At 41.2% G+C, this 21,155-nt stretch overlaps 1 protein-coding gene across 1 annotated transcript in view; it reads right to left on the reverse strand.

The window, feature by feature from the left end:
- LOC147335378 (Fc receptor-like protein 5) overlaps positions 1-20,859 on the reverse strand; it is a 33,292-nt gene extending 12,433 nt beyond the window's left edge. The window contains exons 1-6 of the mRNA XM_086278490.1: positions 20,559-20,859; positions 19,539-19,664; positions 18,477-18,512; positions 17,985-18,251; positions 16,328-16,594; positions 15,927-16,205 (exon numbers count right to left, since the gene is read on the reverse strand). Coding sequence (XP_086134616.1) covers positions 15,927-16,205; positions 16,328-16,594; positions 17,985-18,251; positions 18,477-18,512; positions 19,539-19,575 — 886 coding nt within the window. The 5' untranslated portion in view covers positions 19,576-19,664; positions 20,559-20,859. The remainder of the gene's footprint in view (positions 1-15,926; positions 16,206-16,327; positions 16,595-17,984; positions 18,252-18,476; positions 18,513-19,538; positions 19,665-20,558) is intronic.
- Between the last annotated feature and the right edge of the window lie 296 nt (positions 20,860-21,155).

A 21,155-nucleotide genomic window follows, 5' to 3' on the forward strand; every position in this document is an offset into this window, starting at 1 on the left:
TATATTCATTTTTGCTCCAAAGGGCACAGCAGCCTCAGAGAAAACAGAACGAGGCATCTTCAACATAAATACATACATGCCTTCATACAAGGCAGCTTAGAATTTTATCTGGATATGTGGGTTAACTCTGCAAAGAATTTTCCTCACATCAGCAGAGGTCAGACAGAGAACCTGGTCGTTATGATGGGGGTTGAACTTCCTCACCAGCACATCATTCTGGGGATCAAACCATGCGCTGCGTGTCACCGCTGTCCTGGAAGTGGCTGCGGATTTTTCTGCCATGCGCGCGCTTCGCTGCTTTGATGGTTTGAGACAGTTTGGCCCTTGCTGTTCCCAGGGCCCCCTTGTCACCTGCTCTGAAGGCAGAGTCTTGAATCCTTAGCAGGTCACGCACTTCTGCAGTCATCCACGCTTTCTGGTTGGTCTGTATTACAATGTCCCTGGAGTAAGTGACATCATCGATGCACTTCCTGATGTAGCTAGTCACAGATGATGTGTACTCCTCCAAGTTGGTCCAGTCGCCATTTGTTGTAGCCTCCCTGAACATGTTCCAGTCAGTGTGCTCAAAACAGTCCTGGAGAGCAGAGAGAGCTCAAGTAGGCCAAGTTCCCACCTGTCTCAGAACCAGTTTGGAGTGTCTGATGAGTGGTCTGTATGCCGGAATTAGCATAATAGACCAGTGGTCTGAGTGTCTGAGGTGGCGGCGGGGCTTCGCTCTCTGCACACTGGGAATGTTTGTGTAAACAAAATCCAGCATGTTTTGCCCCCCGTGGCAAAGTCAACGTGTTGATGGAATTTTGGGAGGACTGACTTGAGATTTTGCGTGATTGAAATCTCCGGCGATAATAAACAGTCCATCGGAGTGTGAGTTCGGGAGCTCACTGATCAGCTCGCAGAGCGCCTCCTTAGTATTAGCGCTGGGTGGGATGTACACTGCTGTAATGAGCACAACAGTGGCGAGTTGGCGCACAGTTGGCGAGCCAGCAGCCAGGAGTTATTGTGAAACTGCATGAGACTCATCTTATTAAGTATTACAACGATAAGAAACAATCAAAACCTAGTTTGACAAAATGGACGTAGTACTTAAAGAGGCAATTAAAATCCCTAACGCAGTAATCATAAAAGGGCTTACTAACAGCGACCTCGATGACGAAGTAGCTATTTACCTGGGGAAACACGGTTCAGTTAACCGCCACATCCGTATAGATGATCCGCATTCTGAATTTCACAGGCAGATGATAGCTGAATTCAATCATGCCAGCACAATGGATACTTTGAATCCCCTTTTGCCGCAGACTATCCAAAGGTTTGCTCAGCCTGAAGTCACGTTTGAGATTAGGAGTTTAACTGTGGTGTATGCAGCAAATGCAAGGAATGTCACCAGAGCATACATGAGACAACTGTCTGAAATGGCCAATCTTAGTGGCCACTCGCTAGAAAACATGCTCAAAGAGGGGCTAGCTAACTTAAACGCGCCCCCTCTATCCTCTCAGCCTACAGTTTCTCCCACTGTTGACAGAGGCATGCACAGGGTGATCATTCCCCCAGTCAACCTGCTGCCGATTTCTCACAGTCTACGGATTCGATTCCAATCTTAAATCAAAACCTGATCGATCTTGACTCACCGACCCAGTTCCATCCCACACTTGAGCTTAACCCGCCCAATGTCTGGCGGGTGGTAGTTGAACATGTGGTGCGCAGTAGTGAAGTTTCTTCACACTCGCCCATGCCGAGTAGGATTAGAGCTTTCTCTGGGCGCATTCCCCGCCCTAACAGTGAAGCTGATTGCGACGCCTGGCGCACAAGTGTTGAAGTCCTCATGAGTGATCCAGTCGTTTCTGACTTGAACTGCACACAGAGGATACTTGACAGTCTCCTGTCGCCTGCCACAGACGTCACTAAGCATTTAGGTCCAAATGCTAGACCCTCTGAGTACCTGAGAGTACTCGATTCTGCGTTTGGAGCCGTCGAACATGGCGATGAGCTCTATGCGCGATTCATGAACACACTACAGAATGAAGGAGAAAGACCATCAGCCTATTTGCAAAGGTTACATGTCTGTTTGACCAAAGCAATGTGACGAGGAGGTGTCAATATGTCAAATTTTGACAAGCAATTGTTAAAGCAATTTATTCGTGGCTGTTGGGAGGACAGTCTCATCAGTGACCTCCAGCTAGGACAAAGAAAAGAGAGCCCACCTTCGTTCTCTGAGCTACTCTTGCTTCTACGCACGGAAGAGGACAAGCAAGCCTCAAAAGTCCGTCGTATGAGACAACATCTTGGTCAGAGCAAACCTGGCCCTAGCAATCCAAAGCACCGGGCCATGTCAAATGTACAAACAGCAAGTAGCTGTGAGTCTGACCTCGATGTGTTAAAGAAACAAATTGCTGATTTGAGTGCACAACTTAACAGTTGGAAAATAGAAAGCCAAAAGCAAAATCAGCCCAAGCACTCAAAGTCAAAGTGCCACACAGTTAATGCCAAAGTTGAAGTTTACCCCACGAAAAGGAAGGCTTCGACCACACAGAACTTTGCAAAAGCCAATGCAAAGCCACGTCCTTGGTACTGCTTTCACTGTGGTGAGGACGGTCATATTGCCTCATCATGTGAAAACGAACTAAATCCATCCTTAGTGGCCACGAAGAGAAAACAGCTGAGAGAAAGGCAATCTAGTTGGGAAGCATCAACTAGGGCCAGTGATGAGCCGCCTTTAAACTAATCCCAGCCTCCAGTGTGGGACAAGTGGGGGCTGCCGGAGACAATTCTCGTCCCAAGCCACAATGTGCTTTTTCAAAGGAAGTTCAGTCAAAAGCGCCGTCTATACACCTTCCAAAGGGTTTGGTCGGAACCAAAACTTCTGCTACTGTCAACATCGCTGGCAGAGAAATGAACTGTCTTCTTGATACAGGGTCACAAGTGACAACCGTGCCTCAGAGTTTTTATGAGAAGCATCTCTCAGACTTGCCTATAAACCCGTTGGGCGATCTCCTGGACGTAGAGTGTGCAAACGGCCAATCCGTCCCTTATCTAGGTTATGTAGAACTCTCAATCACCTTTCCCAAGAACTTTGTGGGTTCGGATATTAGTGTTAATACCCTAGCATTAGTTATCCCCCCTCTGCGAGCCGAGGCGCGAGAACAGATCTTGATAGGTACAAATACCTTAGATGCCCTTTATGCGGACTTCCATGAGTCCAGTGCGAACTTTCAGCCCGTCCCCCATGGTTTCAGAGCGCTCCTCAAAATCCTTGGAGTACGTCGAAAATCCGCTAGCAATTGCAGCCTTGGGTGTGCAAAGTTAACGGGTAAAAAGCAAGCCGTGGTGGCGGCAGGGCAGACGGCAGTTTTAGAAGCTTCGGTGTATATTCCCAACTCCATTAATGAGAAATGTGCAGTTGTCGAATCGTCATCAGATTTTCCCTTGCCCAGTGGTTTGCTTGTGTTAACTGGTCTTGTCAACCTGCCAGCCAAGCAGCCTTGTAAACTGCCGGTTGTAGTGAAAAATGAAACCGACCACGACATTGTTGTCCCGTCAGGCCGTGTGCTAGCCGACATTAATGCCGTGACCAGAGTCATATGTAAAGAACAGACAGAGAAGATGTCAAACTCTTCAGACCACTCAGGAAATTCTTCTCAACCTGAAGAAATCAGTTTCGACTTTGGAAATGACTTACCTGATGAATGGAGAAATCGTGTCACAAAGTTGCTAAATTCAATGCCTGAAGTATTTTCGCAGCATGCATTGGATTTTGGACACACAGAGAAGGTGCAACATCACATCAAGCTTAGTGATGAAACCCCATTCAAGTCCAGACCCCGACCAATACATCCGCACGATGTGGAGGCCATGAGGAAGCACCTGCAGGAACTGCTCAACGCGGGAGTGATACGGGAATCTGAATCACCATTCGCTTCCCCAATCGTAGTAGTCAAAAAGAAAGATGGTTCAGTTCGCTTGTGCATTGACTACCGGAGGTTAAACCTCCAAACCATCAAAGCCGCATATGCACTCCCGAATCTGGAAGAAGCTTTTTCCGCTCTAGCAGGGTCAAAATGGTTCTCGGTCCTGGATCTCAAGTCGGGATATTATCAGATTGAAATGTCAGAGTCAGACAAACAGAAAACAGCCTTCGTGTGTCCCTTAGGATTTTGGGAATTCAATAGGATGCCCCAAGGGATCACCAATGCACCCTCCACTTTTCAAAGGCTCATGGAGCGGTGTATTGGTCCGATGAATCTTAAGGAAGTCCTTGTCTTTATTGATGATCTCATCATCTTTTCATCATCTCTTGAAGAACACGAGCAATGCCTGAAGAAGGTCCTGTTGCGGTTGAAAGAGTTTGGGTTAAAATTAGCACCCGAGAAGTGTAAATTTTTCCAAACCTCTGGTAAGTATCTCGGCCACGTGGTGTCAGAGCGTGGAGTCGAGACTGATGCAGAGAAGATCAAAGCCCTCACGAGTTGGCCCGTTCCCACCAACCTTAAAGAGTTAAGGTCATTTTTGGGCTTTGCTGGGTACTACCGGTGATTCATCCAGGGTTTTTCTAATATTGTAAGGCCGTTGAATGAGTTAACCACTGGTTACCCACCATTGAGAAAAGGAAAGAAAAGACCCACGAAGCAACAAAGCTCCATGTACCATAGCCCGAAAGAGCTATTTGGTGACAGGTGGACTCAAAAGTGTCAAGAGGCTTTTGAACAAGTCATTGGTAGGCCAACCTCAGCCCCAGTGTTGGGTTTTGCCGACCCCAGACTCCCATATATCCTCCACACGGATGCTAGTACCATTGGCCTTGGTGCCGTTCTGTACCAACTCCAGGATGGACAGTTGAGGGCCATAGCCTTTGCTAGCAGAGGACTTTCAAGAAGTGAGATGAGATATCCAGCCCACAAGCTGGAGTTCTTGGCTCTTAAGTGGGCTGTCATCGAAAAGTTCTCCGACTACCTGTATGGTACGGAATTCACAGTAGTGACGGACAGTAATCCGTTAACGTACATCCTAACATCAGCGAAGCTGGATGCAACGAGTTACCGTTGGCTCTCAGCCTTGTCTACTTTTTCATTCCAACTCCAGTACAGGGCTGGTAAACAAAACGTAGACGCGGATGCACTGTCTCGTCGTCCCCATGGTAGCCCAGGTGATGATCCTGTCTCACAGAAGGAAAGTGAAAGGATCCGGCAATTCGCCCTCACTCACCTCAGTGGCGATGACAAAGAAATGGTTTCTAGGGAGGTTGTACAGGCCATCTGCGAAAGGCATTCAGTTAATTCAGCAGGCCTGGATTCAGAGTCATTCACTTGCCCAGGTTTGGCTTTAGTTGAGTCCTTAGCCTTACATGCTACAGCTGTCCCTGATAGCTTTGCAGAAGAGCTGTTGAATGGTTCTCCTCTTCCCCCGCCTATGGCAGAGGATGAGCTCAGACAGAAACAGAGGCTAGACCCAGCTCTCGATGCTATAGTCACTCTGTTAGAAACTGGTCAGACCCCACCTCCCAGTCTTAGAGCAGAACTACCTGAGCTTCCCTTGTTACTGCATGAGCTCAGTCGTCTTGAACTGCAGAATGGAGTTCTTTACCGAAAGAGGCAAACCAGTCCAGACATCTCCTTTCAACTCGTGTTACCTGAGGAGTTGAGGCCAGTAGTCTTCCAACACCTCCACAGTAACATGGGCCACCTAGGAACTGACCGCACTATTGACCTGGTCAGAACTCTGTTTTACTGGCCAAAAATGAAGACGTCAGTTGAAAAAATGATCAACACGTGTGAACGGTGTGTTCGCCGGAAGTGTAGGCCAGAGAGGGCAGCTCCCCTCATGAACATCAAGACAAGCAGGCCCCTTGAACTGGTCTGTATAGATTATCTATCTATTGAGCCAGATCAGTCTAACACTAAGGATGTATTAGTTATGACTGATCACTTCACTAAGTTCGCAGTAGCTGTCCCTACACCAAACCAACGAGCGCGCACTGTTGCAAAGGCCCTCTGGGAGAACTTCATTGTTCATTATGGTGTCCCAGAGAGACTTTTAAGTGATCAAGGCCCCGATTTCGAATCGAAGACAATAAAAGAACTCTGCGCAATTATTGGCATGAAAAAGATACACACAACGCCGTACCACCCCAGAGCCAATCCAGTTGAGAGGTTCAACAGAACACTTCTCCAAATGCTTGGCACCTTGAATGACAATGAGAAGTTGCATTGGAAAGAGTATGTAAAACCTCTAGTAAATGCATATAATTGTACCAAGAATGATGTGACGGGCTATTCGCTTATGTGCTGATGTTTGGGAGACAACCAAGGCTTCCCATTGATCTAGTATTTGGGTTGCCTGTGAATGCCCAGAAGAAGTCGCACTCCCAGTACATCAGTGATCTAAAACATAGGTTGGAGGAGAGTTTTAAGATCGCAACCTCAAACGCACAAAAGAATGCTGAGCGCAATAAAACCCGCTTTGACAAGCAAGTGGTTGACTCAACTCTGAACGTGGGTGACAGGGTTCTCGTGCGTAATGTTAAACTGAGGGGAAAGCATAAGTTGGCAGACAGATGGGAAGATGATGTGTACGTAGTTCTGAAAAGAGCAGGCGAACTACCAGTCTATACGGTTGAACCGGAAGCGAAAGAAAGACCAGTCCGAACATTGCACAGAGACCTGCTCCTTCCTTGTAGCTTCATACCGGTCACGGAGTCAACTGAAAACAGTCCCAAAAAGCCCCAAGCTCGGCGGAACAGAAGGCAAACTGTTGTTCAGGAAGACGACGACGACCTCGACTCCGAGTATTTACCAGTACCTACCTGGATACCAATCTCCATTACCAGCTCTGTCAAGCCAACTCTCGTTGTGCCCCGCACTGAAAGTGTGCAAAGACAGTTTCCAGCTTATGATGAAGCCAAACGTGACAATCCCACCGAATGTGACAATCCCATCGGACGTGACAGACAATCAGAGGAAATTGAGGAAACGGAAGTTGTGAACTTACCTGAAACTGCAACTGAAAACTTACCCGAACATGTGGACTTACCTGAGCCTAGCTTGCTGGAGACCAACATTCAAGTTGAAGATCCTGTGGAGAGAACCCAGCAACCTAGCAAGCAAGTCCTGCCCAATGTGGATGAGACGATGCTAGAGCGTCCTAATGACCAAGAAGGAGTCATAACTGAGCAGCCTAGTTCGCTTGGTTCACAGAACAGCTCTCAGGAAGAACATGACGTTCTTCGTCGATCTCAAAGGTCATGTCAAGCACCAGAAAGGTTGCAGTATTCTACCTTAGGTAACCCCTTACACCTAAGGTATTTTACTGTTGTTAATGCAGTATTTAATAGCCTAAACGAAGCCATTTCAAGCTTTATGCAGTCTAGCCATTTAGATGCACAGGGACGTGCATACCATCACGTGGAGAGGGTGTAACCCACATTTGAGTATGGCTTAGATAAAATATGCCAGAATGAGAAAAGAATCATTAATCTAAGCAGCACACTTCATTTATAATGAATAAACTATAGGTGCAGCAGTTAAGGAGTTAACTGTTCTGGTTTAGACACGTGTTACTCTAGGCCAATGAGCTGCTGAAACATGGTACAGGCTCCGCCTGCCGCCCCTGCCTAGGAGGACACAGATTTTTCTCTTCTCTCTTTTTCGCTCGCGAACCTTCCATGAGCAAGCTAGTAAGGAAACGAGACACGGCGAATTATTGAGACAAGGTATGAAAAAGAGTAATATAGGCGGAGAGTTAGCACTCACCGTTTACTAAAACTATTTTATTGTTTGTATATTGCTAAGACGAGTAATTAGCTGGTTCTTTTTACATTGCTTAGTCGAGAAAGGTCGGGAGTTAGAGACGACGCCATTTCATCGGTCGTGCGCCATCTCGCGCTGCTCCGTCTTTCTAATTCTGAGATCTGTGAGCAAAGTATTTTACTTGTTCATTATTTATCTGTGTTTCATGAATGCCTTGCAAGTAAAATGTTCCAGTGTTTAATGATAATTGTTTAGGAATGTTCTGTAGGAAACTGTTCAATTTACTGAAACCCAGTAGTTGAAGCGAATGTGTGAATTGTGATTTTATGAGGAACTTAATATGTCCCATGACACTGTCCTTGACAGGTCAGGTTTTTTTTGTTGTTTGGTTTTGTTTTTTGTTTCTTTGGTTTGTATCTTCCTGGTGCATTCCAACGGATCCTGAAATTGATAGCGAGCCAACCCCGTTGAAGGACCAATTGACTTTGTTCTGTCCTGCACATCAGAGTGTGGTAGGCCAGATGTAACAAAACAGAAACACACCACGCCATTTTGTACTAGTAGTCCCCCTTCTTCACATACATCCCTCTGGACTCGCGGGTGGGTTGTTATAAGGACTTGGGTTCACGGACTCTGTACATTCCATAAATGTGAACAAAAGTGAGTGTGAGCGGTTGGAAATAACCCTCCAGCTGATTAACTGTTGCTAATTGTAACGAAATCTGTGAAAATGCAAGTAAGTGTTAACATTTATATGCTGATGATCGAAATTGTGGTTCATTGTTGGATGTGAACTGTACTTCTAGAAAGGGTGCACCCAGGTAAGATTTCTTTCTCATCGAGTGATTACTGTGATTTTGCCAAAAGGTATCATTAAGAGAGTACTGGTACCGAAAGGGAATAATTTCATTTGTAAATGTTTTGAATGTTTATCATAATGTTCTGTTGTTTCTAAATGAAAAGAAAAATACAACTCCGGTAACTTTTCAAAACTCGCGGTTGTCTGAGTCTCATTCAGTTCGCCTCTCCTGTACGTAGCCGAACCTACTGGTCCAAATCATTGAGCTCTTTGGTGTCAAATTTGGGTGACATGCCTTTTTTGATCTGGGAGTATTCGAAACACGCACATTAGTGTTACCTATGCCATTGGTAAACCCGAACACCGATTATTCTCGTTGTGGTGTCCATGTGGCTCAGAGGTCACGATAAAAAGGCGATAGAAAAAACACAAAAACAGCACAGAGTGGTCGCTGCGTGCTGTTGCCGTACCGCCATCTCATCTACTTGTAATAATAATATTTGTAAACTTGTAATAATTCTACTTGTTCCCACTGTGTTCCCCACCTGTTTCTACTCGCCTCATATCCTCTTGTAGTTATTGTCTCAGTCTTCCGTCGCTTTTTCAGTTTTCTGCCTCTGTTGTGTATTTGCTCTTGTTACCCAGATACTTAGCTGTGTGTATTCTAGTGTTCCCTGGATCATTACAACACTTGTGTGTTCATAAGTCAGTTTTCTTAGTATTGATTCCTTTTGGACTTTTTAAACCTGACAGCAATAAAAACTTGTCCTTTTTTGATTTTGTCTACAGATGAAGCTCTGTACAGTTTGTAATCTGTCCACTTAAACATGTTTTGTCTGTGGATATAGTTTCATTATTCCTCATCCTGAACAGAACTCATAGACTGGGCAGCATCGTTCCTCTTTTTAGTAGTCCTGTCAGCAATTTTTCTTTTCGTTTATAAAAATAGAACTTCCAAGCAAATTGTTTCTGTGGGGTACTGTGTGTTTCCCCATCCTTCACTCGTGTATGTTCATTTGAAGAGGAAAAACCTTCCACGGGACTCCGATATGAAAATATACAAACAGAAATATAATTCAGAGCATGTAAATTGTCTTACAGGCGTAATGAGGTTTAAGTTACCCTCAACAACAAACAAACTACGGTAGAAAAACCGTGTGGCTCTGCAGCGTCTTGCCTCTGCTATGTCCCCACCCCCTCAGCACCGTGTGCACTTAGTTGCATAAATCCATGATGCATAGATTTAAAGTATAAACCTAGCCTTTAAAGTGAACATATTCAAAGTTTTACTTTACCAAGCCAAAACACAAAATAATTTTAGTTTCACTATAAACATGAATTTACTTATTAAATTACTAATTACCCAAAATAAGTTTAACAGCAAATATAAATTGAACTATAGTAACCTGGCTCCCACACTGTGTGTCCTGCTGTGTAGACTTGCCTTTCTTAAGTTTAACATAGTTTCCTTGTGTTTCTCTTCACTTATTACAGCAGTTCTGGTGAAATCACACTTCTTAGGCTGACTAAGGCTGCACAGAAAACGTGACATAGCAGGAGATCAGGGACTATCATGGTGCTGCGTCTTTAGACCCAGCTTTAAGTTACAGACCAAGATTCATATTCTTCAGTATCCTGAGTAATTGGGCCTAATTTTTGCTTCATACATTTATGATACCATATAATGTTTTTGTCTTTACACCATCAGGCTATAGTTTAGTTGTTGGTCATAGGTACACACCGGCTCACTCCTTGGCGGCCGCTTGTCGGGGCCTGGAGCCTGGGGCTCGCTCGGGCCTCTCGGCCTGGGGCTCGGTCACTCAGGCGCAGCTGGCTGCCGGCGGAGCTCACGGGCGCGTCACTGCAACTCCCCCTGGCTTCTGCTCCGCGGCTGCTGAGTGAGCCCTCATCTGGGACTCTCCTCAGCTCTTTCCGGGACAGTGGCACAGCTGCCCCTCTGTTGGTCTTCCTTGGTCTCTTGTGTTCTGGGGGCCTCTGGATGTCTGGAGTTTTGATCTCCTCCACACCTGCTTCACGCCCTGGAGGACGGGGCTGTGGCCCCCCCACACCCTCTAGCAGATTATTACATGAAGGAACCTTTTAAAAAACAAAAAACAAGCGCGTCCATGCTCACAGGTGTACACACGGGTGATCACACCCACAAACTACACCCTTTTTGGCTCCTACCTCAAAGCACACTGTGTTCTGTTGATCTTATGTGCTGCACAATAATGTTTAACATTTAGTATTTACTGTCATATTCCCATATATCATTGTGATGTTGTTTATTCTATTACTCTTGTTCTCTTCTGCTTGCTTTCTTTTTTCTTTCTCAGCAGGTGATCCAGGTGATTGATATATGCATTTTTTTTTCTCTGCCCGTTCTGTTGGTTTTTGTCTTTTGCCCTTCTCCCCCGTCCCTCTTCTCAGCTGTTTCTCTTCCCCTCTTTCTTTCTCCCCTTCTTTCCTCCAGTCAAGTCTGTCCCGTATTCAGTAAGTGAAAATAAAATAAACAATAAAAGGTAAATCAAATGGACCATTACGGCAAGGCTGGGATGGTCAGTTTGGTAAAGTAAATCCGTTGGGCATCTTTCTTTGCCTTTAGACAACAATTCTGATGGCAAAAGAGCCAAACGGGACAGGCCAAAAATAAAAAAAATAAAAATAAAAAATAAGTTACAGACCAAGATTCATATTCTTCAGTATCCTGAGTAATTGGGCCTAATTTTTGCTTCATACATTTATGATACCACATTATTTTTTTGTGTTTACACCATCAGGCTATAGGTTAGTTCTTGGTCATAGTTTGTTTATGTTCTGCTTCAGTTTAATCTTTCTTCTGTGTCATGGATTCAGCCAGACGCCTCCAGAAAGACCCTTTATATTGGTTCTGATTAGCAATAAGCATGATTAACTATCACCAACCTACTTAACACTCACACTAGAGCTGCTCGATTATGGCAAAAATGATAATCACGATTATTTTCACTGAAATTGAGATCTCGATTATTTGACGATTTTTATTTAACCCTTTAAGACCAACTATAGAAGCAAGTCCACCAGAGCTTATATTTTTTTTTTACATGTTGTAGTGCCATTGGGAGCATTTCAAGTTGCTATACGTCAATACAACTGTTATTGCCCATATTTTAATAATATGTATGCATTAAGTCCATAGTAACTACATTAATTGCAAAAAAAGTGCAATAAACTACAAAAAAATTGAAAATCATTTTTGTTTTTGTTTTTTTTACATATATTTCTACTTGGAGAAATTTAAGAGGTTTATCCCTCAAAACTTTAAATGCAAAAAATAGTTTACAACAACAGGAAATTTATTTTGAGTGTCTTCATAGTTTTATTTTGGAGATAAAGCAATTTTTATATACTGCAGGAAAAACAAAAAAACAATCCTATGATTCAAATTTGCAAAGAAAACAGCATGTGCATCAAAATAAACTATATCCAGCAGTGCAATATGAGTTCTAAGCATCCCAGAAACTATTCAGAAAAGTCAAACATGACTCATAAAAACACCAGTATAGGTTTTTAAGGCCTACAAGTAAAAAACTACATTTTCCGCGAAGATGACGTCTCTTCCGGTTTCTGGCAATGGCGGACATGCGATATTTTGCGCTGCCGTCTGTTTCAATGTGGGAAGTGTTACGAACAGCTGATCGGATCGGCAAAGCGTGTTTCTGGAATATTATGTTTTTGTTCCTGCAAGTGCTTTTTATGCAATTTTTGCAAAGCTTTATGTGGAAGGAAACCGTGACCTAGGACAAGCTGATGGCATGAGATGTGAGTACAACTCCTCTGGTTTCATATGCAAAAAAAAATGATAGCGCTAGCTTACACGGTTCTGGTTCTACAGGGATTTAAAAATAGTTATGCAAAACGGAGCATGCCCGCTCTGACCGGCTTTAAAGGGTTAACAATAACAATGTATTGAATAATGACTTTAAAAAAATAATATAAAACAGTGCAAATACTGATAACAGTGCAAATGTTTGCAATATAAGAAATAAATGAAAAATCTATGTTTAGTGAACTTTGCACTGTTGCTCTGTGGTGCAGCTACGACACCGTAGCAAAGTTTACACACTATGTCTACTTGATCCACGTCTGACTCCGCGAACCCATAATGTTTCCACACCACTGAAGTTTTTTTTTTTACCCCTCTTTTCAACCAACAGCAGTCACTCTCCTCTCCAAATAACTTCTGCTTAGCTTTCCGAGTTTCCCTCGGGTCCTCTTAATTGTTGTGACGCGTGTTCGAAACGCAGAGAGGTGCGCTCGATTTGCCACACGGAGCAGCGCGAGAGTAAAGCACGAGGGAGGGGCTAATAATCGGCTCAGTCACTTTTAATGATCGTTGAAAGCCCAGATCGTAATCGTGATTAAAATTCGATTAATTGAGCAGCCCTAACTCACACATGATGACAGGCCACAGACTTCCACACTCTTATCTTCACCACATTCCTCCAGCCAGTCTCACACACAGAGACTAATATGTTGAGGTTGGAGGTGAATGATGCCAGTGCAGGCAAAATCCAGACATTAAAACAATTTTTCTTGTTCATCCTATTAAACACAAATATTCTTACAAATAACATTTATATTAAAAGCTGCAGCAGATGTAACAAGTACAGTCTTGTTGCAAATAGCATCAGAATATTTGAAACTGCATGAAAAACTAACCATGAAGAAGAGAGGAGTACACTTGCTGCTGATCTTCATCCTGACTCAGCGTCTGCTCATTAGCAGCACCTTCATTAAAAATGTAAAATTAGATGTTTGTTTTATGTTGTTGTGGATTATACATTCTTGTGAACAGTTTGCATTTTATGACTCAATGCTGCATCTGTGTATTTAATCATTTAAGATATAAAATATGTAATATTAGAAGAAAAATATGAAAATCTCACCTTTGAACTTTTTACAGCAATACAACAAGAGCAGGATGAAAATAAATGTAATTCCAGAAATTGTTCCAATGCTTATCAGAATAGGAAATGAAGAGATTTCAGGACTCGGGACATCTACTGTGGATAAGAAACATACGTTTTAAACTGAACCTAAGTTATAAGTTAAAAAAAGTTAAATAATATATTATAAACTCACCCTTTGTATCAATGCTGACTGACTGGCTGTCCTCTGTGTAGTAAACTGGGTTTCCTCTTCCTCCTCTGCACCTGTAGAGTCCTTCCTGTGAGACACTGATTTGTCCATTTGAGTGGAAAACTGCATCTTGTGTGGTCAGAGGTTCAGAGGAGTTCTCATCTCTGTACCAGTAGTATTTCCATCCAGATGATGATGATGAGTTCACAGAGCAGGTCAAGGTCACACTGCCCCCTACTGGAATGTCTCTCATATCAGAAGTTATTTGGGCCTTTGGTTGATCTGCTGTTGAGTCTAAACAAAGACAGAAAGAAAATATGAATATATACCCCACACATAGGCTGGGATCACACCAGTCTGATGTAATCTGCATGTGTCTGTATGTTGTTGGGAATAAACTTGCTCTCCAGTTTCCAACAACACATAGGAAGGAATAAGAGCAAACTGAAATGGTATGAGTGCTCTTACAGAGGCCGATAATGCATTTTATTCTTTTAGTGTTTATTTTTTTCTGTTTCATTATGATTCTTCTCTGGATTTATAAAAGAGTACCACAACAGAAGACACAGAACTTCTTCCCAATTGAAGTTTATAATTCCCAGACTAGTAGTAGTCTAACTAGTAGCTGCACAGAGAAATTTGAAATAGAAACACTTTATTTATGAGATTTTTAATTTCAGACTTTCATAAAGCATTTTCATTTGTTTAGATTATTTGTTCATGGCAAGTTTGCTTTGATTAGCGGATAGTCTTCTTCCTACATGACCAGAAGAAACACATCAATATATTTCTCTGTATCTATAAACTTCCTGTTGCAAAAATACACACTAATATCAAAAAGTCACACATCACTGTTCGTTCCATCAATACAACAAAATGCAATGATTTATCTACCACTGTTCTTAAATGAAGTCTTTGAAAGCATCAATTTCCTGACAAAAAGAGAAAGAAGAAAAATCTTCAACAGTAATGCAACTGAACAAGGAAAATATTGCATTACTTCTTGTAACTCCATTAATCACAAAGACAACCAGTAATTAAAAAAAATATATAAATCTTACTATCTATTATAAAAAGGATAATGTAATATGGTTAATATGCTACATCTTCACCCCACACATTCTGTCCACTTTGTATTTCCACAGACATCACCTCAGTGTTTGTTTGTAATAATAATTTTTCCACCTTGTCAGTTTTTTTCTGTTTTTGTATTTCTGTCATTATTGTCCTCAGGTGATGGAGCAGCAGGTCAGCATTGGCGTCTCTATACCAGCTGAAAGTTCATGACACAAAGTGGTGACAAACTGTCTACAATGAGGCTACTATCAGCTGCAGCTCTTTGTCTGACTAACAATGTAACATGCTTTGTAGACCATTGAATTCATCCTGTGCTGACCATTATGACATTTGTCAAATGGAGATCACACAACTGTGACAAAGTGGAGAAGCAGTTGTAATTCTCTCCATTTGTCCCATATGTGTTTACCTTTTTTTTGCACATTGTACACATTATTCTGTTTCTATGTATTTGCTATGATTTGCTATTTGTCAAGTAACATTGCTTCACTCACTATCCCGGGTTTGTTTGTGTAAGCGTTTTGTTGCCGGCAAATCAAACATTCTGCAAATTAAGACAAATACTAAGTTATGTTTCTTTATACTTTATTATGTTACAGATTAAGTCATTTGTTCATACTTACTTTGTTTGTCTTTTCAGTCATCATGAGTGTCAGGTGTGGGGAAACGCCCGCCTGGCATTTCCTCATTTTAAAGTCCTGATCATGTCACACATGACATCATCAGGTCAAACCAAGTGGAGGGGTTTCTTTTTCCAGAGAGATGCTTCCTTTTGTTTGTGTTAATGTTTAAAGGGATTTGTTGAATGTTTTTCCTTTTGTTAATACTGCCATTTAGTTGTGTAAATGTGCATATTAGAAGTGTGTAGAGGTTTTGTGTTTTTAGATAATCTGTGTAGAGTTTTAGATCCCTCAGTTGAGTGAGTGGTACTGGCTGGGCAATTGGAGGGAAATTGATGGCCCTATTTAAAGCCAGTCTCTACCAGATGCAGGAGAGAGGAGAGGTGAGCCATGTCATGTTGAGTTTTGTTAAATGAATTGATTTGGGGTAAGTTTTGTTAAGTTACATTAAAATTAAGTTCACTGTAAATAAATTGCTCACCTTGGAAACCTAAAATGTCTGCATAGTCTGCTTCCCTACCACCTTCCTTGACATTCGAGTCTGACTACTTCACAACAACAAACATGACTTACTTGATGCTGACAATGTGAAGGCTTCACTCCACTCTGTTGAAGAATATGAGTCATCTCTGCGTCGACTCTTACACATGTAGTCTCCACTGTTGGACTCAGAAACTCTGAATGTCACATCATTATTGTGTGTCCACTGTGTGGGTGTGCTGGGTCCTCTCCATTCATACTCCCACTCAGTGGTTTCACCTCCTTCCTGCACCTCACATGTCAGAGTGATCGTCTCACCTCTGAATATCTGAGGCCAGTTGGGTCGTTGTTTTACAACAACTTTATTGGAAACTGTTTACACATATTAACAGTTGAGATACAAATAGAAACATGAAATCAACACAGAAAACTTCACACTGTATGTTTGATAATCATGAGTGAATGTATATTTCAAACTAAATTACTGAACTCACTGGTTTTCTCAATGGTGACATGATCACTTATATCAGTGTAGTAAACTGGGTTTCCTCTTGTTCCTCTGCAGCTGTAGATTCCTCCTTGAGATACTCTGATATCTCTGTTTTGTTGATCTCTGATTTGAACTTCAGAGGTTGTTTGGGTTCGTCTGAACCACTCATATTTCCATCCATCAGAGCTCTGCACAGAGCAGGTCAGTGTCACACTGCCCCCTACTGGTATGATTGTTGTTCCTGCTGTCAGTGTGGCCCAGGGTCTATATGCTGTTATCAAAAAGACGAAAAGAAAACACACAGCCATTGAAAAACATTTTAAAATATGCTTTCATTTTATTTAAATTCCAACTTCCAAGAAGAGATGTCTTTGCTGAGCACGCATCATTCTCAGGGACTCCTCTCATCCTGCCAATAAACTCTTCCAGCTCCTCCCCTTCAGCTGACGCTACAGGACCCTACAGACTAAAACCAGCAGGTTTATGAACAGCTTCTTCCCCACAGCTGTCAGTTTACTGAACTCAGTCCCCTGCTGAACCTTTCCATCCACACCCACTTATCCCTCCTAATGACCATGATCATGACTGTCATTCATTCTCAACATTCAGAATATGCTTACATTGGTTACTGCTATAGTTTAGGACACTGAACCAGTATAGTCTCTGGTATAGTGCGTACACTGTTCACTATTATAGTCTGTTCAGAGCGCTACGCTTCCACTGTGAATATATTCATAGCACTTTGTAGATCTGTTTACCATATGTAGCACATCTGTATATATTTAGCAAAACTTTATATTTGTTCATAGTACATCTGTATTTCTGCCCGTCTGTATAGCAATACAGAACATCTGTATACTATATAGATCATCTGTATATCTGTACATATGTCTGTAGGTCATCTGTATATTTGCTCTCTCTGTATATAATCTGTTCATAACTATCCCACCATTTATTTATACTACCCTTATCTGTATATAATTGCTCCTATTTTTAAGCACTTACTACTCTTGCACTCTAAACAGATGCAAACTGTATTTCCTTAACCTGTATTTATAGATGTGTAGTGACAATAAAGTTGAATGCTAATCCTAATTAAATTTATTTTTTTAATACAGTTTAAGATCATTTTAATTTTTTCTGACATAGTAAGAGAGCTACAATATTGAGGTTAGTCAGGTAATTCAGGTTGTAGATCTCTAAATAAGCACAGTACAAATGTTTGTCCATTCTTTGGCCTGAAGAAGTCACACTGAATGTAAACTAATGAAGTTCACTGTTGAAGGAAACACACGATGGGTTCAGAGGGATCTGCCTGGTTTCACATTTAGACAACAGAAACATCGTCACCTTAAATTATGTGGAGCTTTTGATGTTTCTTTTTTCATTATTTAAATTACATTTCATCCACAGTTATTCTTGTTATACATTAAAACATGCACATGTTGTAATGACAAGAAACATATTGTCTGAGTATTTTGGTTGTAGTGTGTACTGTGAACAAAGTTAGGTAAAATGCAATGGTCATGGTTAAAGTTCAATGTTTCAATACATCAGAAATACAATACTTTCAATGAAACATTTATTAAACAGATTTTTTTTAATAATTCAGATGAGAATTTTAACTGGAATCATCACATTATTAATCACTGAGGACTTACCTAATACACTTATAAAGACAGTATTACTGTTCTTTGTATAATTTGACTCCTTCCATCTACCAGAACACTGATATTCACCACTGCGATATGTCGAGCTAATTTCGAATCTGTAGTCTTTTTGTGCACTGTAGCGGAAATACCCATGACCATCCTTGTTGATTGCATAATACCAGTCAGTGTCTCTTCCTTCATTCATGTTACACTTGAAGGTAACAAACTCTCCAGTGAAATAACTGGACCAGCTGGGTTCAATAGTGAGCACAGCATCTAGAATCCAACACAAACAGACAATTAGCAATCTGAAACACTTATTTAATGCTCAAGGCAAGACATTGATTGATAACACTATATATATATTCACACAAAATGAAAATACTGTGATAAATAGAAAAAAAGAAACACAAATAGGATCTGCATTAGAGTCATACAGGTTGAGAATAATCTTTATTAAATAAAAAGGAAGAAATAGAAAAAGGAAAACTGTTCAGTCACCTTGAGCGTGTCCACTGCAGACGAGCGTACAGAGCACTACAATAAAGACAGAAACTTCAGACATTATCAAACTAAAGACACCAAAATGTAACATAAATAAAAAAACTGTTGGTAATGATGTGTCTCATTTCTTGAGGCACATGATCAATAGTGAGTTAATGACCTTCTTAAGGAACAATCCCACTAGTGTTTAAAGTCCAGTCGCTTTCTTACCAAGCTCCTTAAAACACTTGGAGATTTTCAATGTCTGCTATGATCTGAGTCAGTGCACTAAAATCTAATCCAGTCTACAAACAAACATGGTGATAACAGACATGAGTGTCCTCTGATCATATGACCTGAAATGGTACAGGCCATCCTCTTTGGGCAGCCAGTGAAAGACTGGGTTCCAAAAGGGAAATGATCTCCCCAGTATTTACTTTGTATATTAGAAAAAAATCTCAAAAATTAATGCCATTGACAAATTGCAGTGGGTCACTTCTGTCAACAAGAATTTGTCTAGAAGGTGATATTTGTTGACCATTTTTGACATATTTATGTGTCATAGCAAACAACATTCATCTGAAGTTAAACCTGCCTACTGGCAGTTTTCTTTTTTAAATCTCCATTTATGGCTGGACGAGCTCTAATCTTCCTTTAGGAAGCAAGTTTCATTTAGTCAGGAGCAGGATTAGTCTAGTACTCTTTATACCTTGACTAAGGAAGAATATTTCTGCAATAAAATGCTATTAAAATCTAGCACTGGCTTTAATCACTGCCTCTAGGCGTTTTATCATTGTCTACTATGATTGGTTACATTTTGTATTACGATTTAATCAGCATCAAATTATCACTGATGGAGAAAATAAACCTTTCTTAGATAAACTAAAGCAGCTCCACTCTGATCTGAGTCAGTGCACTAAAATCTAATCCAGTCTACAAACAACCATGTTGGTAACAAACATGAGAGTCCTCTGATCACATGACCTGAAATGGTACAAATGACTGATGCTCTGTTCTTCTTACTAAAACATGTTTATGGATCAGTATGAATCAAACAATAGAAGTCAGTGATGTACTCACAGAATAGGCCCAGCTCACAGAGCAAAGTGGCTCCCATCCTCACATCCAGCAGTGACACGTCTGAAAACTTTTACAACTTTCTGTAAAGAGAGAGAGTGAAGCAGCAGCACAGCAGATACCAAAGAGCTGTGAAGGAAACAAAGAGGTTTTAAAACTTCTCTCTGCTTCCTTCCTTTTACACAGAAATAACAACTTAACATAGTCTGACCACCACATCATGTGATACATTTATACTCTCCTGCAGAAACATATCAGGCAGATTTTTATCAGAACAGCTGTAAAAAATATATATATACTGAAACTAAACAATAATAGCTTGACTGAGTGCCCAAAATGAGATAGACACAAGTCAAAGACAAGCTTTAACGGTGAAGTACTTTAGTTCATTTTACAGCCCAGAAACACAACGAGAAACATTGTTCAGATTCAGATTGCTAACAAGTATCTATCAAGCATTAGATAATAAAGTAACAGGTTAGTAATACGTTTTTCCTGGTTGCTTAGAGTGCTGTCTATGGACTTTTTGTATATACTGTAATAACTCCAGACTTGGGCATTACATGCATTACGAAACTGCATTTCGTTGCCCTGTACCTGTGCATGTGCAATGACAATAAATTTGAATTCTATTCTATTAAAATTTGACTGAGGTCCGACAGAAGCAGCGACGGATATTTTGTTGCCTTTGTCTGCTGCTTGTATGCTTGGTTTGATTATTAGGAGCTTTATCACCAGTAATAATTACCCTCATAAACACTACATGTACACATCATTCATATCGTTTTAAACTGCAGTAGATGCATAAATGAAGACGACTGATTAAACACAACCAAGACAATAAACTTTTACCATTCCCTTCCTGTCACAGATGTAGTCATTGAGTTTGCTGCTGCTCCTTTACAAGGAGATGACGATACACTAAATATTGATGCACAAAATCATTACATTGCTTCAAATATACATTAAATGGATTTGAGGTGAGCCCCCATACCAGCTGATAAACAGAGATGTCATACTTACTGACAGCAAATGTTCACAGCAGATGTTGGTAATCCACACACTTTCTCACACAGCAGTGAAATCAAGAACTGACAGTAATTTTATTTTTATTTCATTAAACAAATGCAGATTCCTTTAACATATCTTTCCACTGTGGTGACATCTTAGATTGGTCATAAATTCACTCACAGAAAGTAAGCGTGCACAAGTTAAAATAGAAATGTGTCCTTAACCAGAAGTGACCGTGAGACCAGATGAAGTCCTGCCCCCTTTCTCAGCTCCTCTCTGTTTTCTTACAAGTAGTTGTAACTGCTGTATTAATAAATAATGAAAGTGCCTTTTAGCTACACTTAGTAACTAAAAAGCACACTTACACACTTAGTTACTCATTTCCATGGCTACATTTTTAGATAGCAGAGCAAAGCTGCAAACAAAGTAGCTGTTTATAGACTTGAATGTGTTTTACAGAATTAACGCTGTAAGTCAAATAAAGGAAGCAATAAGAGGAAGCAAGCAGTTCAGCAAGGCAGAGTTACCATGGAAATCTGATAACGTACAGTTATCCGATTGTTCAGTCTGACGTCACTAGCCATGTCTGGGTCTAAACTCCGCTGCAGG

Source organism: Aulonocara sp. 'chitande type north' Nkhata Bay, linkage group LG3, assembly GCF_057382095.1.
Source record: "Aulonocara sp. 'chitande type north' Nkhata Bay isolate Kocher_YH1m ecotype deep benthic linkage group LG3, A_spYH_male_GT1.1, whole genome shotgun sequence".
Classification (NCBI taxonomy): Eukaryota; Metazoa; Chordata; class Actinopteri; order Cichliformes; family Cichlidae; genus Aulonocara; species Aulonocara sp. 'chitande type north' Nkhata Bay.